The 17,757-nt window shown below is 49.3% G+C and overlaps 1 protein-coding gene across 1 annotated transcript in view; it reads left to right on the top strand.

Annotated features, from left to right (window-relative positions):
* The window catches only part of LOC138563770 (methanethiol oxidase-like), a 421,550-nt gene that overhangs the window by 345,548 nt on the left and 58,245 nt on the right, over positions 1 to 17,757 (top strand). The window contains exon 9 of the mRNA XM_069642864.1: positions 17,008 to 17,100. Coding sequence (XP_069498965.1) covers positions 17,008 to 17,100 — 93 coding nt within the window. The remainder of the gene's footprint in view (positions 1 to 17,007; positions 17,101 to 17,757) is intronic.

The raw sequence follows: 17,757 nt of genomic DNA, 5'->3' as shown, positions 1-17,757 counted from the left end.
TGTCATTAACGTGACTGTGGCAGCAAAAAACGAACAGAGGCAGAGGACAAAAGCAGTGCTTTAAGTGGGCCAGGGCCTGCCAGGGCACAGCCCTGGCAGTCTTGGCAGTCTTCAAAAAGTGAGGCTGAACCGGGGCCCTGCTGGGGCTCCCCGTTCCCACCACTTCACGGCAGGTCATTGTCCCACCACAGCTGCAGCCTCAACGGGAGATGAGCCCGCCGTCATCAAGTCAGGCAGCTGTGAATGACAGACGTGCAGGGCAGTCACAGCTTCGCTCAAACTAGTGTGCGTGAAGCTGCGGCTGGCTGGCACTTGTTAGTCACAGCTCAGGAAATGCACAGCGTCCCCACCATTAACACCCCTTAGTATCCACTCCCTGTTGTGCCTTTTACAGCCTAAGGCTGAGAGTAAGAATTCCTTTTCAGCTGTGCACTGTAACAGGCACAACAGGAGTGGAGACAAAAGTGTGTTAATGTTTAACCCATTAACCTCATGGCGAGACATTAGCGTCTGAAAGCCTTCACTAACCTCCCAGCCATGACCCCTTTCCTTTTGCAAATGACCTGGTGCAGAAGGTCACATGCACCCCAGGTTGGTGATGACACACTCACTGCCTTTGTAAGTTCCAAGGCATCTGGAAACTGAACTCCCCATGGGTCATTAGGACATTGCTTATATAACTCGCAATCTTGACACTGCTTGCATATTTACAAACTACCGTTTTTTTCACAAATGCAAGTCTGGCGTGTTTATCGTTGTGTGTACACGCATGCAATTCGTCCTTTGTCTTCTGCTTGCCTGAGAGGCATTTTCTAAACCAAGTCCCCTCATTTTCGATTAAATGAAGCAATGTGCAGCAACGCTGTGAAGATAATCCTTTAAATGCATGCTAACAGTAAAACTAGCCCGCGTCTACATTTAGGAATATGTTAATGTTAAAGGACATTTGTACCGCGCACTATCACCACCGAAGTGGTATATCCTGGCTGAGAGCAGGGCCCGGGAACTTGTGTGCGGTTTAGGGGCATGAGGCTCAGGCAGCAGACATGGACATAGGTCTGAAACATCATATTTGTTTTCTTATTTCACTGAACAAGGACAGTGGCATCAAACAAGCGTACATTGTGGGGCTACACTGCTGTATACTGTAGCATTATATCATCGCATTCTGTCACTATTTACTACACCGGGACATTAAGTGCTGCAGATAAGACACAGCGCAATTAAATGATTGGCTGAGGACCGCACGTTTCGGTTGTACTAGCAGTTTTGCAGTATGCACTTAGTTATGTAGACGAGACCACCCCTGTTCATTTTTACAAGCTCTTCTTTAGGCCACACCTTCACGTTTTAGGCCACGCCCATCAGAGAAACCACACACCCAAATGAGGGCCACCCCCCAATTTCTTACCCACTTAAAGCACTGGACAAAAGACTGCCAAGGCAAAATCTGTAGACCCCCTATGTTGACATTTTGAAGTTAGAGGCTTACCTGCTGGGCTCACCTTTAAATGCCTCGTGCCTCCAATAATTAGCATTAACTAAATTGCCTGTGAGTTGCAGAGGCATAGATAGGGTAGAGCCAGAGCGATCCAGCGGGAAACAGGTAAGAAAACAAGCACTGGCAATGCAAACAGTTTGGGCTTTTGTATGGGCATGGGAAAGGCACTGATGTAGTGGTATTAACTGGGCATTGATGATAGCCAGTGCAAAATGGTGCGAGCACCTGGGCATCGAATAGCAATGCCTAGCAAATGCCTAATACTTGTACACAAGCCAAAAATGCTTGTTTTTAACAGGTCTGCCGTGAAGGACACACACAGTGCTAATAAATCAAGTGGCTGAAGGCGCACCTAGATGAGACATTTTTATGACACTAGAATTGTGCTTGCTGCTTCAATTAAGTCATTAACTATCAGAAGACTACTTTGAAAAAACACTGGCAAGCATGTTGAGTGCAAAGTTTGATGGTAAGGCTTGATTAAAGCGAGCACAAAGAGTTCCCATGAGGAGCTGTTTGGGCAGGCTGGGGCAGGGACTGGGTGGGAATAGCCATAGGGATTAGCATGGCCATGGGCAGTAAATGGGTGGGCAAACAACTAAACACCTTCAAGCTTTGTGCCCCATCTCATATGTAATTCCTTCCTATCAGTACTCTAATGCAATAGTTTTGGCTTATAGGTGTCTCTGCCACCTAATAGCCAAACAAAAAAGGTTTTGTTTGTGTGCATGCATGGTTTGTATACATGTGAGGGATTGTGTAAGGTTGTGTATGGTTATATGGAGGGGATGTCTGGAATTGCACACATATGAATCAGTACAGTGGGTATGGTGTACATTGCTGCTAGTGTGCGTGCGAATGACAGTGCAGTGTGAAGGTTCTGGGTGCTCGTGTGAATGGCAAATAAACTGTATGGGTGTGGAATTGATGGGTGAATGTGTATGGATTTGTGTGTGTATATGTGTGTGTATCACTATGTGTATAGGTGTGTGAGTGTGTCTGCATGTATGTATATGTGTATGGGGCTTGGTGAGGGGCATTGAGCAGGAACATTTTTTGAGAGGAGCATGTCATGTTTTACTGGTGTTTTTTGTGCAAAGCAAAGGAAACTTGAGTGTTATTATGTGAAGGAGGGGTTGGAGCGGGACAGGGTACAACAATGGTGCTCATATTAAGAGCAAAGCCAACGTGTTGAGTGTATTTACATGGGGGAGGCCATGTTTCCTTACTGTGGCATGGTATTTTATCTACTAGTGTTAAGGTCAAAGACAAACTAGAACGTAACTGTCCTAACTTGGTTGGGCGTTGACATGTCTGGCCTTAGTGGGTAGATACAACATGAGTGTTCTTATATGGGGGAATTTGTATTACGATATTTAAATGTATAGAGCACATATGTACATGCAATTATCACTGAATTGAAGTTGATACTCATTTATCAACCTCTGCAGGATGAAAGGCTGAGTTGGCCTTGCCTGGATTTGAAGTCCTGTGACCTGCAGATCACATAGATCGCAACAGCGAGCTCTCAACCTGCTGAGCTATTTCACCGGCTAGCCAGCAAGGATATGTTTTCTTACAGTGGCATGGATTTTTTTATTTTTACTGGCAAAGCCAACAGGAGTATGTTCTTGCATGGGGATACTGGTATATATTGGCAGAGCCAGCATGAACATGTTTTGTTATAGAATCATTATTGCCATTAGGGGAAAACAAACATGAGAATACTGGCATATATAGGTGCACCATAATGGACATGTGTGGGTAAAATCAATATGAAAATGTTTTTTTTTTTACAGTGGCAGAGTACTGGCATATAGCGGGCAAAGACATTGTAAACATGCCTTGGAAAATTGCTCCAGTGCATTGTTCGTGACTTGGCATTTAATGGACTTTTTCATGTGTTACCCTACAAAACCGATTGAAAACTGTGAGAGTTGCTACCTAATTTATCACAGAAAGTGTTCTGTAAAATGCACCATTTTAACCCATTATTTCAAAAATATTCCCAGGGGAAGAAACCGCCGGAACTCCTTTGATTGGTTTGCGCTCCCTCACTATGCTCAGTCACTCCTGCACATTTGGCCGGGGTCAGAGGATGAGCCCTACTACATTAGTTGCACGCCCCACTTGTAAGACAATCCTGGCTATGCCTCTGGTGATTTGGGGGTGAAAGATGCATGTGTTAGGCCAAAGAAAGGCGTACTATCTACTCAGCCTCTGGGCCCAGGCAAGGGGTGGGGCCCTATAGCACAATGGGTTTAATGGCCCCTCTCACTACCAGCGTTCAAAACTGCCACTCAGCCCCCCCAAAATGTTGGGACTGGCTCCACCCCTGGTTCCTTGCACCTGTATTCCAAGATGACCACAATATTATGGGGTGTGTCTGCTATCGTTTCTTTGACCATTACCTGCAAACCCTGACTCAAAATCACTCTGCAGGACTTCAGCAATGCTTGGCAGTCTTCCAGCCATGGTCTGTGGGGCCAGACCTTTGAATGTCTCCCCAATGCTCGGTACGCCCTTTCCCACACCCCTCCATGATAGAGAAGAGCAGTGGAGAGAAGATCTCTGTGCACTGACAAAGGTTTCAGAGAGAGGGGAAACTGTGCAAGACAACAGGTCTTTGGTACGAACACATAAGGCATGCGAGGAGGCCCTCATAGAGAAAAGGAACATGCAGTCTAAGGAAATAGGTGTTGTATATGCAGGTCACAAGGAGTATATGAAGGTACCTTGTGCTTTTCTGCTTCCCACCAGTAAATGGCGACTGGAGGTTACACACATAGAAGGTCAGGGAGCGCTGCAAGCTTTGGTGAGCGGCAGCTCTGAATCTTACCCCTGCCTTGTAGTCACCTTTAGTTATCTCTGCCAACAAGCAATGTCTAGAGACTTCGCTCTGCGACAAATCAGGTGGCGAGTTGGCTGCTGAAATGCAAGGGAGGGCTGAGGCCCCATGCTACGGCCATTTATGAACTCTGGGAATTTCAGGAACAGGTTGCACAGACTGTGCTTCTTCAGCCATCTGTTATATCCGCCCTACGTCCCGCTACGCGGTGACGTAGGGGCGTCAAATAATAGCCCCGCCCCCGGCATCGGGAGGCAGTTCCGGGCGAAGCCAACGAAGCGTGTGGTGTGTGTTTGTTCGCGCTCCAGCTGGCGCTGCACCACGGGCCGTGCGGCCTTCTGTGTCGGAGCCAGCCCCACGTGCGGGGCGCTCCGGGACATTGAAACATAACAATGGCGACGAGGAGGTGTTCAAGTCATCACGCGCTCAGGAGAGCCTAGCACGCGGATGCCCCACGGACATCCCAAACAAATTTTTGGACACTCGGTGGGGGGCACAGCAACCACGTGACCCCCAACCCCAAACAAAAAAAAAAAACAAAAAAAATAATAATTTTTCTCGCCCTCTATCATCCGGGTCGATATTTTTTTCTCCCTGGCGCACGTACCACAAGGCGCCCATCGGACGTTGTAAAAGTGCCTGAGGGCACATCTACCACCAGAGAACATTTCCCACAGCAAGGCACGTGTAAGCCCATGAGGCAGGACAACATCTGGTCACGAAGACTGCACAAATAAAGTGTCAAAGGCACGTGACGCCATGGCGGCTGGGACATCAACCCCTGGGCCCTCCACGCCATCCAGAATCGCGGCAAATCTGTCGATGGCGTCGCCACCACCCCGCACACAGGGCAACTCGTCAACGCTGATACAACCCTTCGACCCGTTCACTGACCCCTCATCCAGTGGACCCAGATGGCAGTTATGGCTACAAAAATTCGAGATGGCTATGGAGTGCAAGGACATCACGTCATCCAGAAAAATGAAAGCTCATCTACTTCTCAGCATGGGCGACGAGGTATTGCGCATCTTCAACTCCCTGAACATTGATGATGGTCAAGACGCATACCAGAGCGCAAAGGACGCCTTAACGGCCCATTTTCTCCCACAACTGAATCCAGACTATGAGACTTTTATCTTTTGCACGACCGTCCAGGCCATCGATGAAACGTTAGACGCCTACCACACGCGACTGAGGAAACTGGCCATGTCTTGTGAGTTCACGAACACTGAGAGGGAGATTAGGAGACAGATCATAAATGGCATCCATTCGGAGAAGCTGAGGCGGCTAGTACTCAGCGAGAAAGGTATACCTCTACAACGCATCCTGGAACTGGGTCGACAGAGAGAGCTTGCCCACTACAGGGCCGCCAACATGGAAGCTACATTACAGAAACTACAGCCATCTCTCTCCACAGCAATGGTCGCCCAGATCTCGGACAGACAATTCACAAAAGTCGAGGCTGGCGGTGGCCACACTCAGAACAGGTGGCAACCTCGACTCCCTGGGCCCACGGAATGTGGGTGGTGGCCAAAGACACGGTAGACAAAACTGTCCAGCACAGGGCACCACGTGCGGAGCTTGCGGCAGGAAGGACCACTACGCGAAAGTGTGCAGATCAGCGAACTTGCCGTTACAGCCTCCGCAAGGATCAGGGGTCGTCGAAGAAAAAGAAGCAAGCCAGCGCAAGGAGAGTCGCAGCAGTTAACTCCTCGACAGAAGAAGAAGGAGATGATCTCTCAGCCATACGGCAAACGGCAGGCAGAGAAAACGAGGAAAAGGGCCGGAAGGTATACCTAGTGTCAACACTAAACCAAGGTCCGGAACCACCGTCAAGAACTGTCAGGTGACGAAAATGCGTGGTCACCATCCAAGACCAGAACGTCCTGATGACCATCGACACGGGAGCCTCGGTGAACGTCATGCCATCCAGTGTCTTCCAAACCTTAAGCCCACCGCCTGAACTTAAAAATACAGACACCCGTCTATTTGCATACGGCAGCCAGATACCTTTGCCAGTCATTGGGACGTTCTGCACAACCCTAGGACATGGCAAAAATAAGGTGTGGTCAAAGATATATGTCGTAAAGGCAGGAATCGAAAGCCTACTGAGCGGAGACGCAGCCGAAGACCTGGGGGTGGTCAAATTCATCTGCCAGGTTGACAGTGCAACCGAAGTTGAAGAAATTCTCATGCAACACCCCAAGCTACAGAAGGGGATAGGCTGTCTTAAGGGCAAGACCGTCAAACTGCACATTGATCAATCTGTACAACCACGAGCGGTGAGACACCGGAGAACACCATTCCACACGAGGGAACAGGTGGAGAAAGAGCTGAAGGCACTAGAAGCTGCCGGCATCATAGAAGAGGTCACGGGACCCACACCGTGGGTTTCCCCGATGGTGGTCACCAGGAAGCCCAAACAACCCGGAAAAGTCCGGATCTGCATTGACATGCGCCTGCCCAATGCGGCCATTAAAAGGGAACGACACATCACACCAACAATTGATGAAATCATCACCGATCTTACAGGGTCATGTGTGTTCTCGAAGGTGGACCTAAAGGCGGGGTACCACCAACAAAAGCTCCACAGAGACTCGCGCTATATCACAACATTCTCAACGCACCTGGGTTTGCGGAGGTATAAGCGCCTGAGTTTTGGCATCTCATCGGCCGCTGAGGTTTTTCAACAGACCATCCAGGAAGTCATCAGAGGCATACCAGGGGTGTTGAATGTGAGCGATGACATCCTGATACATGCACCGGACACCAAGGAACACGTCAAGAGACTCAAGACCCTTTTGGGCAGACTGGAAGATGCCGGACTCACAATTCATCGAGAGAAGTGCGAGTTCCTGAAGTCGGAAATCACTTTTTTTGGATACAAATTTGACTGTACAGGTATCTCACCTGATCCCCAAAAGGTAGCGGACATGCAAGCTGCCAGTCCGCCGGTGAACCCCACCAAAGTATGCAGTTTCTTGGGCATGGCCACCTACTGTGGTAGGTTCATTCGAAACCTGGCCACCCTATCTGAACCATTACGCAAACTAACCAAGATCAGCACCAGGTGGGACTGGGGTCAGAAATGCCAGGAATCTTTTGAGAGCATCAAAGAGTCCCTGTCGATTGAAACTAAGATGGCTTACTATGACACGGACCTACCGACAGAACTATTCGTGGATGCAAACCCAGTAGGACTCGGAGCAATCCTGATGCAGGTCACAAAGGAGGGCGAAAAAAGACCCATTGCATACGCATCCAGGGCACTCACGGTAACAGAACAAAGATACTCCCACATAGAGAAGGAGGCCATTGCCGTGTTATGGGGGTGTCGACATTTCCACATATACCTGTATGGGCGTAGATTCACTGCGATCACTGACCATAAACCCTTGCTACCCATTTTCATCGGGTCATCGGCGCACCCACCAGCTAGAATCACCAAGTGGCTGCTCCACCTCCAGCAATACGATTTCGAACTCGTTTATCAGCCGGGTAGTGGCAACCCAGCGGACTTCCTCTCGAGGCACCCCCGGCCAGCCACTCAGCAGGAAGTCCTGGTCGCTGAAGAAATGGAGGAACACATATGCCAAGTGATTCGGGCCATGAGGCCCAAGGCTGTAAAAATTGAGGACATTGCGATGGAAACGCAGAAAGATCCCTGCTGTGACTTGGTGAAAGATGCGATCATGTCAGGAGATTGGAAGGAGTTCCTGACGCACACCCGCAACAGAACAGAGGAGGCAAAGGCATTCCTGTCCGGCATGTTCGCAGTCCGACAGGATCTCTCAATCACCGAAGGAGGACTGTTGCTAAGGGGAGATCGCATCATCATACCCCCAAAACTGCAGGACAGGATAGTAGCCCTAGCACATGAAGGACACCAAGGACTTGCAAGAACAAAGGCCCGGGTCAGTCACAGGGTATGGTTCCCTCACATCGATGATCGTGTCGAAGTCCTAGTAAGCACATGCTTGCCCTGCCAAATAACAGGGGCCCCACCAGAACCAGAACCAATCCTGTCGGCCGAGCGCGGCCGTGCACGGTGGGAAGCGATCAGCATTGATTTTTGCAAAATCAGAGAGGGCCTATATCTGCTAGTGGCAATCGATGATCATTCACGCTATCCAGAAGTCGAGATACTGGAATCCACAGCGGCGGAAGTGGTCATCCCAGCGATAGAAAAGATGTTTGCAACCCACGGCCTGCCCACAGCTATCAAGAGTGACAATGGACCCCCGTTCACAGGGGAAGAGTTCAGACAATATCTACAGGAACTGAACATAAAATATCACCATATAATGCCAAGGTGGCCCCAGGCCAATGGGGACGTCGAGCGTTTCATGAGGACCATCAACAAGGTGTTAAGAATATCAAGGGCAAATGCTAGCCCATGGAAAATTGACTTATACCGGTTCCTTCGGAACTATCGGGTCACCCCACACAGCACAACAGGCATACCGCCAGCTGACCTCATGTTTGGAACAATCATCAGATCTTCGATTCCCCATCATCCAAACAGGACCCATGACAAGGTCGACGATCCACGCATGGAAAGGAGGAGAAGAAGTGCAAATGCTCACATGAGCGACAAAAGAGGGGCAAGGCAGTCAGATCATCAAGTGGGTGACCAAGTCATCATGCTACGAAACCCCACAAAGTCCAAGCTGGACACCAGGTACGAGGAACTGCCATGGACTGTCAGCAACCGGCGGGGGACCATGATAACTGTGACACGGGGACGCCGGAAAGTGACAAGGAATGCCTCCTGGTTCAAGACTGTGCCATACAATCTATGGACGGATGGCGAGTGCCCCCAAGACGACAAAAACCAACAACAGGACGTCGAGGAGCCTATGCAAGGCCCCGAGGAGGAAGCCGCAGGGAACCGCAGCTGGTGATCAGCGAGCACGCCGGACATTGGGGACATGCACAGTGAAGCTGAGCAGATCCCTGGGCCGAGCGGGGACAGTCCCCAAGGGAAGCAGTATGGTCTGAGAACTGCCACGAGGCCGCCTGCGAGGCTAAATGACTATGTATGGTAATTGGTATAAGGTTGCCAGGTATCCTGTACAAGGGGGAGCTGGTGCAGTGTGAAAAGCGGGCTGTGTTAGAAGTGTGAGGTTATGTCTATGTTAAGCTTATTTAAAATAAAGGAGCAATGTTATATCCGCCCTACGTCCCGCTACGCGGTGACGTAGGGCCGTCAAATAAAAGCCCCGCCCCCGGCATCTGGAGGCAGTTCCGGGCGAAGCCAACGAAGCGTATGGTGTGTGTTTGTTCGCGCTCCAGCTGGCGCTGCGCCACGGGCCGTGCGGCCTACTGTGTCGGAGCCAGCCCCACGTGCGGGGCGCTCCGGGACATTGAAACATAACACCATCCAGGCCATTCGGAGGCAGTGTTCCAAGTGGGCGGGAGCAGTGGTCCTCTACTCTAATAAAAAGGTTTTACTGTTCCTATACTTTTATTTAAAAAATAAACCGTTCCGGAATGGTTTACTTTTAAAATAAAAGTGCAGGAAGAAGTTGAAACTTGCACTTCAGTGCACTGCACGGAACCGTCCCTTAAACAGCAAGTATGTTGGTATGGGGGTTTGGAGTGCGCGTGGGAGGGGCATGGCGATGGGGCTTGTGGGGAGCAGTGGCAGGCCAGCAGGTAACATAGTTCCACTGCTTCTTTTCGTACACTTTGAGCACTGTTGCCCTGCCCTGGCAGGAAATCTCCTTTCTCTGTGGGTGCCTCTGATGCACTCCAACCACACATGCACCCCTGCTCCTCTAAGTCCCCTTACGATATAGAATAAAAACCCTGCTCTGCTCTTAGAGTGGGTACAAAGTATTCATTTTATTTTACAAAGACTGAAAACCTAGTGTTATTACTTCTCTGAAATATTTGGGTTTGATTTGTGCTATAGAGCTCAATGAGATCCAATGAGGCATTTTTTTTCTCTGCAGTTCCTCCATCTGGGTGAGTGATTTGTCATCTGTGCACTCCCCACTGCATTGTTTTAAAAAGTTATATCTTCTGGGCATTGCCGCATCGCGGCTCCAGTGATTCTCTTCCCCTCCTTGTTCCCGCCCGCCCCGACCAATGATTCGGCGCTCGGCCCTTGTTCCTCTGAATACACTGACTGCCGGCGCAGCATTTCTCTGCAGTTCCTCCATCTGAGTGAGTGATTTGTCATTTGTGCGCTCGCCACTGCATTGTTTAAAAAGTTATATCTTCTGGCACTTGCCGCATTGCAGCTCCAGTGATTTTCTTCCCCTCCTTCCACGTTACCGCCCGCCCCCTCCCTGCCCCTAAGCCCTGATTGGGTGCTCTGTCCCCCCTTTATGAGAACCCATTAGGGCAGCCCCAATGCCCATTGCAGCCCCCTACAGCGAAGGGCCAGAAGCTAAGGGGCAGCTCCAGTGAAGCAGCTCCAGAGGGTGTTTGCCAGTGTTCATCATGGGAGCATGTAGCGCAGCCGTCAACGAGCAGCGACTGTCAAGGTAACAAGGGTGGGCAGGGGGAACAACCATTACTGCTCCACATTTAATCTGTCCCTCCTCTCTTATTACTTCTAGGTAATTCTTGCAGTCTGCTACACATCACAGTTGTTGTTATCCATATCTGGCACTAGGTGAACTTTTATAATTAACCCTGGGCCCTTTTCCCTCTTTCTAGGAAAGTCGAATCTGGGAGTTTTTCACTACTGTTGTGTTTAAAAACTAGGCCTTTTTCCCTCTTTCTAGGAAAGTTGAATGTAGGTGTTTTTGCAGTGCATGTGCTTCAACTTAAATGCCTGTATTTTAATATGCTCTGTCTCTGCACACCCTACTGCTGACTACTGTTGATTACTGTTGGGTCTATGGTTACTGCTGTGGCCACTGCGCCCCCTTTGGCTGTTGATCTCTGTTACCCCCCCATCTTCCATCCACGCTGCTTCCTGCGTTCCCCCTTTGGTGTGTTACCTGCCCTCTGGTGCATCCTGTGTTGCGCTGCACTGGGCTGTGCTTCCTTTCCTCTCGCACTCTCTCCTTTTTCCTCCTCGCAATCTTTATATTCCACTCAATTTCTCCCATCTTTTCAAACTGCTACCCTATGTGCTATCCTATCCCTCTAAGTCTGGAAGGAAAATGTTCAAGAAGGATATCCTTGTCTGGTCTCCAACCCAGGCCTACTCATCACTGATACCTACATCAGCGCTTCCTCCAGACAGACTTTCACAGACATCCTCTTTGGCGTTTCTTCTCCAGACCTATGGACCCCCTCATATGGTCTCTGTTCTCTCTCCTTTCTCCTCCTCTCCCATTAATGCCGACACCAGATGGGAGGTCCTCTTGACCACTCCTCCATGGCCATCATTAATGTCTATCACAATGGTACTATCATGGTCCAGGGCTCTCAGTCCAATCTCCTCCTTGTGGATAGGTGTCTCCTGCAACTTTTCATCTTTCTTCCTTCTCCTCCCACTCCTACCTCCTCTCTAGCCCCTTTAACATCTCCTCCCTCATCCTCTGTCTCCTCTCTGGCCACTATGCCACCTCAGGCTCCTGCCTCTGCGCACCCTCGGGCCCCTCTGTCACTTCTTCTGAGTGTGCTCCATTCCTGTACCCCGCCCCGGAAGTCTTTCAAAAGCGGCAACCTGCTGCATGTAGCTACTCTCAACTCTCGCTCTGCTTTCAAACACTCCTCTGACATCTGCAACCTCCTCCAAGACCTTGACCTTGATGTCCTTGCGCTCACTGAGACGTGGTTCACGGCCAGCTCTGTCACAAGCTTAGACTCTCCTCCCAGAGGGCTATAAGATCGTCTCCGAGCCCAGAACCAATCGGCCCAGAGATGGATTGGCCTTATCTTTCCTGAATGGGTTCCTGCATCTGTCATTCCCATGCAGGACTTTTCTTCTTTTGAATGTCTGGTCTGCATGCTCTCTCTCCTGGCCTCTCTCTAACCGTGGCCACCATCTACAGGCCAGCTGGCCAGATCTCACTCTTCCCTCCAGAATGGGCAGACCTCACCTTTTCTCTTCTTGTCTCTTCCTCTCACCTTCTCCACGTAGGAGATCTCAACATCCACCTGGATGCTTCTGACCCCTCCTCTGGGCTCTTCCGCAACCTTTGCGACTCTCTATCCCTTTACATTAAACCATCTGGTCTGACACACACTGCCGGATACACCTTGGATGTTCTCATCTCCTCAGACATCCCCCTCTCTAACCCTCTCACTACTCCTCTCTCTTGGACTGACCACTTTCTGCTCTCCTCCCACCTGAAGCTTCCTGTCCCCAAGGCAATGCCATCTTCCTTCTCGGTCATTCGGCCCATGAAGCAAGTGTCAGTGGTTGCCTTTGCCTCCACTTTCTCTGTTCCTCCTACTCCTGCCGCTGACTCACACTCTGACACAGCCCTCACCAACCTGCATCTTTCTATCTCCAACACTCTCGACATCCTTACCCCTGTCATGAGGATATGATATGATAATTCATTTATAATGCGCCTGTACACAAGTGTTTCTAGGCGAGACAAGACAAGGAAGAGGAAGACAAAGTGGAACAAAACAAATTATCTTACTAGGCCTTGTGTGATTCCAATCGTGCAGGGGGAAGGGAGACGAGAAGTGCCAGGGGGAGGGAAAGGAATAGTGCAATAAGCAAAGCTCAAGTAAGTGCCGCCAGGGTGTCCATTTGTAGGTAAATGCAAGGAGGCAGGGGACTGTAGGGTTGTAGATACAGTCCCTAGTGTGCTGTAGGCCCGGACGCAGTGCATTGGGCTACTGGTCGTGAAGGAGCCTGGTCCCCATTAGGTTCAGAGGAAGGCCAGGTAACCATTTAGTGCAGCAGACAAGAACATCAGCAAGGGGAGAGAGCGACGGCAGAAGCAAAAGGGAATGTCTTGAGTTGCTCCGGAACCTGAGGTGGTCCTGCTCAAGTTTGAGAGTGGCTGTTCCAGAGGGAGGCACCAGCCGAGGAGAGATATCTACCCCCACTCTCAGCCTGGAGAAGTGTCTGACCCTCAGAGAGTTGGAGGTGGATGAGCAGAGGGTTCAAGAAGGAAAGTGCTTAGGAAGAGAGAGTTGGATGTAGTGTGTTATCCGGCCCCAGAAAGCCTTGTGGACAATACAGAGGGTCTTGAACTTGATCCTTGCAGCCACCGGGAGCCAGTGTTGAGATGTCAGCGCTGGAGATATATGATCCCTTGGCTTGAGGCCAAGAACATGTCTTGCAGTCCTGTTCTGGATTAGTTGCAGAGGGCGAAGAGTAGAGGCAGGCAGATTTAGAAAGAGGCTGTTGCAGTAGTCCAGCCTAGAGAGAACCAGGTCACTGGGAACAGTGAGCTTCTGGAGGAAAGTGAGAAAACAAAGAATACCTCAGAGGAGGTGCAGCTGGTATTGGGACTTCTTAGAGACGCCCATGATGTGAGGAGAGAAGGAGAGGATGGAGTCGAAGATGATTCAAAGGTTGTTGGCCTCAAAGGAAGGCGCAGGTAGAGTGCCCAAGGGGGGCGGCCAGAGTGAGAGAGGGAAAGCAGGAGCAGGGGTCCCAATGAGAAGGATCTCGGTCTTACTGGCACGTGGATCAGAGATTGTTAGAGGCACACCATTCCTGAATCGCAGATAGACAATCAGGAATGAAAGAGGGAGAGAAAGCTGAGGGGAGCCTGAAGGAGAGCTGAGTGTCATCCGCATAACACTGAAAGTTTGGAGAGAGGTAGAGATGAGACGAGCCAGAGGTGCCAAGTAAAGGTTGAAGGGTCATGGTGACAGGTTAGAGCCCTGGGGAACACCACATGTGGAGAGAGAGGTGGTGGAGAGAAAGCACCCAAATTGAACATGGAAGGGTTGATCAGAGAGAAAAGAGGTCAACCATGCTAGAGCCTGATCTGTGATGCCCAGGTGTCACAGAGACGATTGGAAGCCTACCACCAAGTGCAACTCTTGGTATGACTCTGACTTGGCCGCCCTGAAACGCAATTGCAGGGTAGCTGAGTGGAAGTGGAGGGCATCGGGCGCTTCCTCTGACAAACTGGCCTGCTGCCTGCTCCAAAGGCAATACCGACTCTTAGTCTTCTCCAAGAAAAGGGTCCATATTCAAGCCTCTTTCTCAATCTGCATAACTCTACTCTTCGCCCCCTTCAACTAATCCAGAACAAGACTGCAAGACTTCTCCTTGGCCTCAAGCCCAGGGAACGCATCTCTCCAGCCCTGAATTCTCTGCACTGGCTCCCGGTGGCTGCAAGGATAAAGTTCAAGACCCTTTGAATAGGCCACAAGGCTTTCTGGGGTTGGAGCCCACAGTATGGCCAACTCTCTGCCTAAATTCCTTCCTTCGAGAGCCTTTCACTCAGCGACCTCAAACTCTTTGAGTGTCAGGTGTTTCTCAAAAGTGAGAGTGGGGGGTTGATCTCTCTCCTCTGCAGATGCCTCCAAGCTGAGAGTGGGGGGTTGAACTCTCTCCTCTGCAGATGCCTCCCACTGGAACGGCCTCTCTGCCCCACTCAAGCTTGACCCGTACCACCTGGAGTTCCAGAAGCTGCTCAAGACCTTCCTTTTCTCCTCTGCCTTCTTTCCCCCTCTTCCTTGCTAACATTCCTGTCTGCCTGCCCTGACTGGTTGCTGGGTACCCTCAGAGTCTCACAGGGTATCAGATCCCTTCATGACAAGTCTTTCTGCACTGCCTCTGGGCCTACTGCACACTTACGGGGTTGTAACTGTAACTCCTACTGCCTCCTGCCTTCCATGCACTTACCCAGAGCCGTGCTGCCCTGGCTGCACTTTCCCCTTCCCTCTCAACTGCATTTCCCCCTCTCCCTTTCTCCCTTGCACTTTTGTTGCGCACTTGCGAATGACACAAGGTCTAGTAGGATTGTTGTCCTGTCTTCCCTCTGTCCCCCCTTCCTTGTCTTGTGGCGCCTAGAAACACTTGTGTACAGGCACGTTATAAAACCCAAATCATATACCAAAACCAGCCTGGCAGAGTGCACAATTCATTTTTTTTGGTTAATCTGCGGGTTCATCCGTGTGCAAGCTGAATGTGCTAGGTTGGAATCCCAGCCGGTTTTGCCGAGCTTTATAGGGTTAAACAATAGGTAGCAATGATTTGTGGAATAATAACGCATGCAATGTTCAGCTCCACTAAGTTTGTTTTCATACATACCAACATGTGGCATTCCATTCAAGAGATGATGGCTCACTCCTTTTTGCATTGTGTGGCCTATACACCAGGCTGTCACTTTTATAAGTCCAGGAATGCAAGGTATACACCAGGACTAGACTCGCATCTGCCTAATGGAATGAGACATGTTGGCATGAATGCACTATACAAAATAAAATGTCAGTTTACTCTTATGCTTCCTCAAGTCATTCTGCTTTGTGAGACCACCTTGCAGAAACCCACCGCAAGTTATTTGATGTAAGTAGCCCATGGGCTCGCAGTGACTGCCAGCCGGACTGCCTGGCCCTCTGAAAAAGTCCATCATTTTAAATATATTTATGCAGGGAGGCTCTCCAATGTCACCCCCAATAGGTTTCTCAAGCTATCATATTCTGCAAATTCCTGTTTAAAACAAAAGCAAGCAAGTAAATCCGTGCAGGAACCCCGCCTCATGATATAAAACCAATGTCAAGTGTGGGTTAATCGGGGGCACGCAGATGCTGCAAGTATAACCATTGTGATGTCTGTCAATGGTAAAGCCAAGAATAAACAGCATTCAGAAATTGCGCAATGCTGCGTTCCGAGCCTCGTGTTCAGCCCTGTACTTTTCTCACGAGTCTAAACATGTGCCAACCTGATCATGTGATCCTACAGTGCCCGTTTCCCTGCCTGGGCTTTATTATTTCACCTAGTTTATACGGTGGAGCTGACAAGCAAAATACAAACTAATACCCCACGCAGAATTGTACCTATAAACCAAATCCTGCATTAACGAAAACGATGCAGTTTCTGGAAGTTACTGCGCTTATTTGATTTTTGCTGCTTAATCCACTGAAAACTTTTGGCTCATTAACATCTGATGATTTCAGCAGAATCTCCCGCGCAAATAGAATTAGATGGAAACGTTTCCACAAGCAAAACGTGTTTCGAATAAGAAGGAATTTCCCCAAACATTCCTTCCTTTAAAGACATATGTACAAGTTATTCAAGAGGTTTTAATAAAAAGACTCGACCTTGATTAAAGTCGTAAAATGTCTTTCAGGGTTTAAAAAATAGAATTGTTTATTAAAAAGTTGTCAACGAATTCCAAAAAGTGAAAATCGCGACTTTAACTGTTATAGATGTTAAGAAAACAATGTTACTCACTCGCTAATTCCCAATTATGCTATAGGAAGCCCTCAAGTTTTATGAAATTTGATGAAACGCACAAGATGTAACCCACTGCTGGAGGAGCCACTTTTTAATCATGTTGTACAACCGTGATCCTTACTAGTCAGGCTCTTCATGGCATTGGCCACAGAAGTCTGTCTATTGGGATTCAGACCTGTGAATTGCAGATTACTCCTATGCCGCTGCAGTGACTCCCACCTCACTGGGTATCTTGATGGCTATTTCCATTGTAGCTGGCCATTGTCGGTGATCGTAAGGATCTTGTGCACAGGGGCGTTCCTCGAGGGAGGTATGAAGGAGAAGATTCGTTTTTTGTACATGATCTAACTGGGGGCTTGTTGTGTCTTGCAGGTCTGGATCGGGGGCTGCATTTTGAAAGATGGCCCCGTAACTGTGGTGGATGACCAAGAACTTAAGTGCCAGCCTGAGGCGCTTGTGTTAAAGGTTGGTCACTGTTCCCTTTGCTTCTTCCTTTAATTCCGTGTCCCCGCTACACCAACCGTTTTACTATACTGCTCTTGGCGCCAGCTTCCAAGGCCACATACCCATGGACTCCTTTAATGAAACTTTGCATCAGTGCAACTGACATTAGTGCAAATACTGCACATTTTTCAATGCATTTTTGCATCAAGGCAAAGGATTTGGACTGGGGCAAACATTGCCAATGAATTAAATGTTTTTTGCACCAGGGTAATTTTGCACCCGTACTAATTGCACTTGCGCCAGTGCAAAGGTTCTGTAATACTCCAGGGTGCCAATAAAGAAGATATGGGATATGTGGGGCGATTCATGGGGAAACGTTAGCAGATGTATGCTCTGCTCCCAGATCCTCCCACAAATCTTGCATAGGGTTTGGGAGACCCTGAACCTTACCCTTTTTCTTTAAGTCCTACTGGGATGGGCATGGCTCTACACTGCAGTACAATATTCCTGTTTAAATATTAAAGCCTGTGAGGCTGAGGAGGGCCGCACATACAATGGACCATTTTTTAAAACCCCAGACGCTCTTTCTCTCTCTATTATCATAGTATAAGGATATCCTTCTGACATGCCGCTATAGCATAGAGAATGTCTTCTGTGTCAACATAAAAAAAAGGTTGC

This window comes from Ambystoma mexicanum, chromosome 1p (assembly GCF_040938575.1).
Source record: "Ambystoma mexicanum isolate Mex_15411 chromosome 1p, UKY_AmexF1_1, whole genome shotgun sequence".
In the NCBI taxonomy this organism is placed as follows: domain Eukaryota; kingdom Metazoa; phylum Chordata; class Amphibia; order Caudata; family Ambystomatidae; genus Ambystoma; species Ambystoma mexicanum.
Note: the sequence above shows the minus strand (reverse complement) of the source record. Positions and strands in the feature narration are given on the sequence as shown.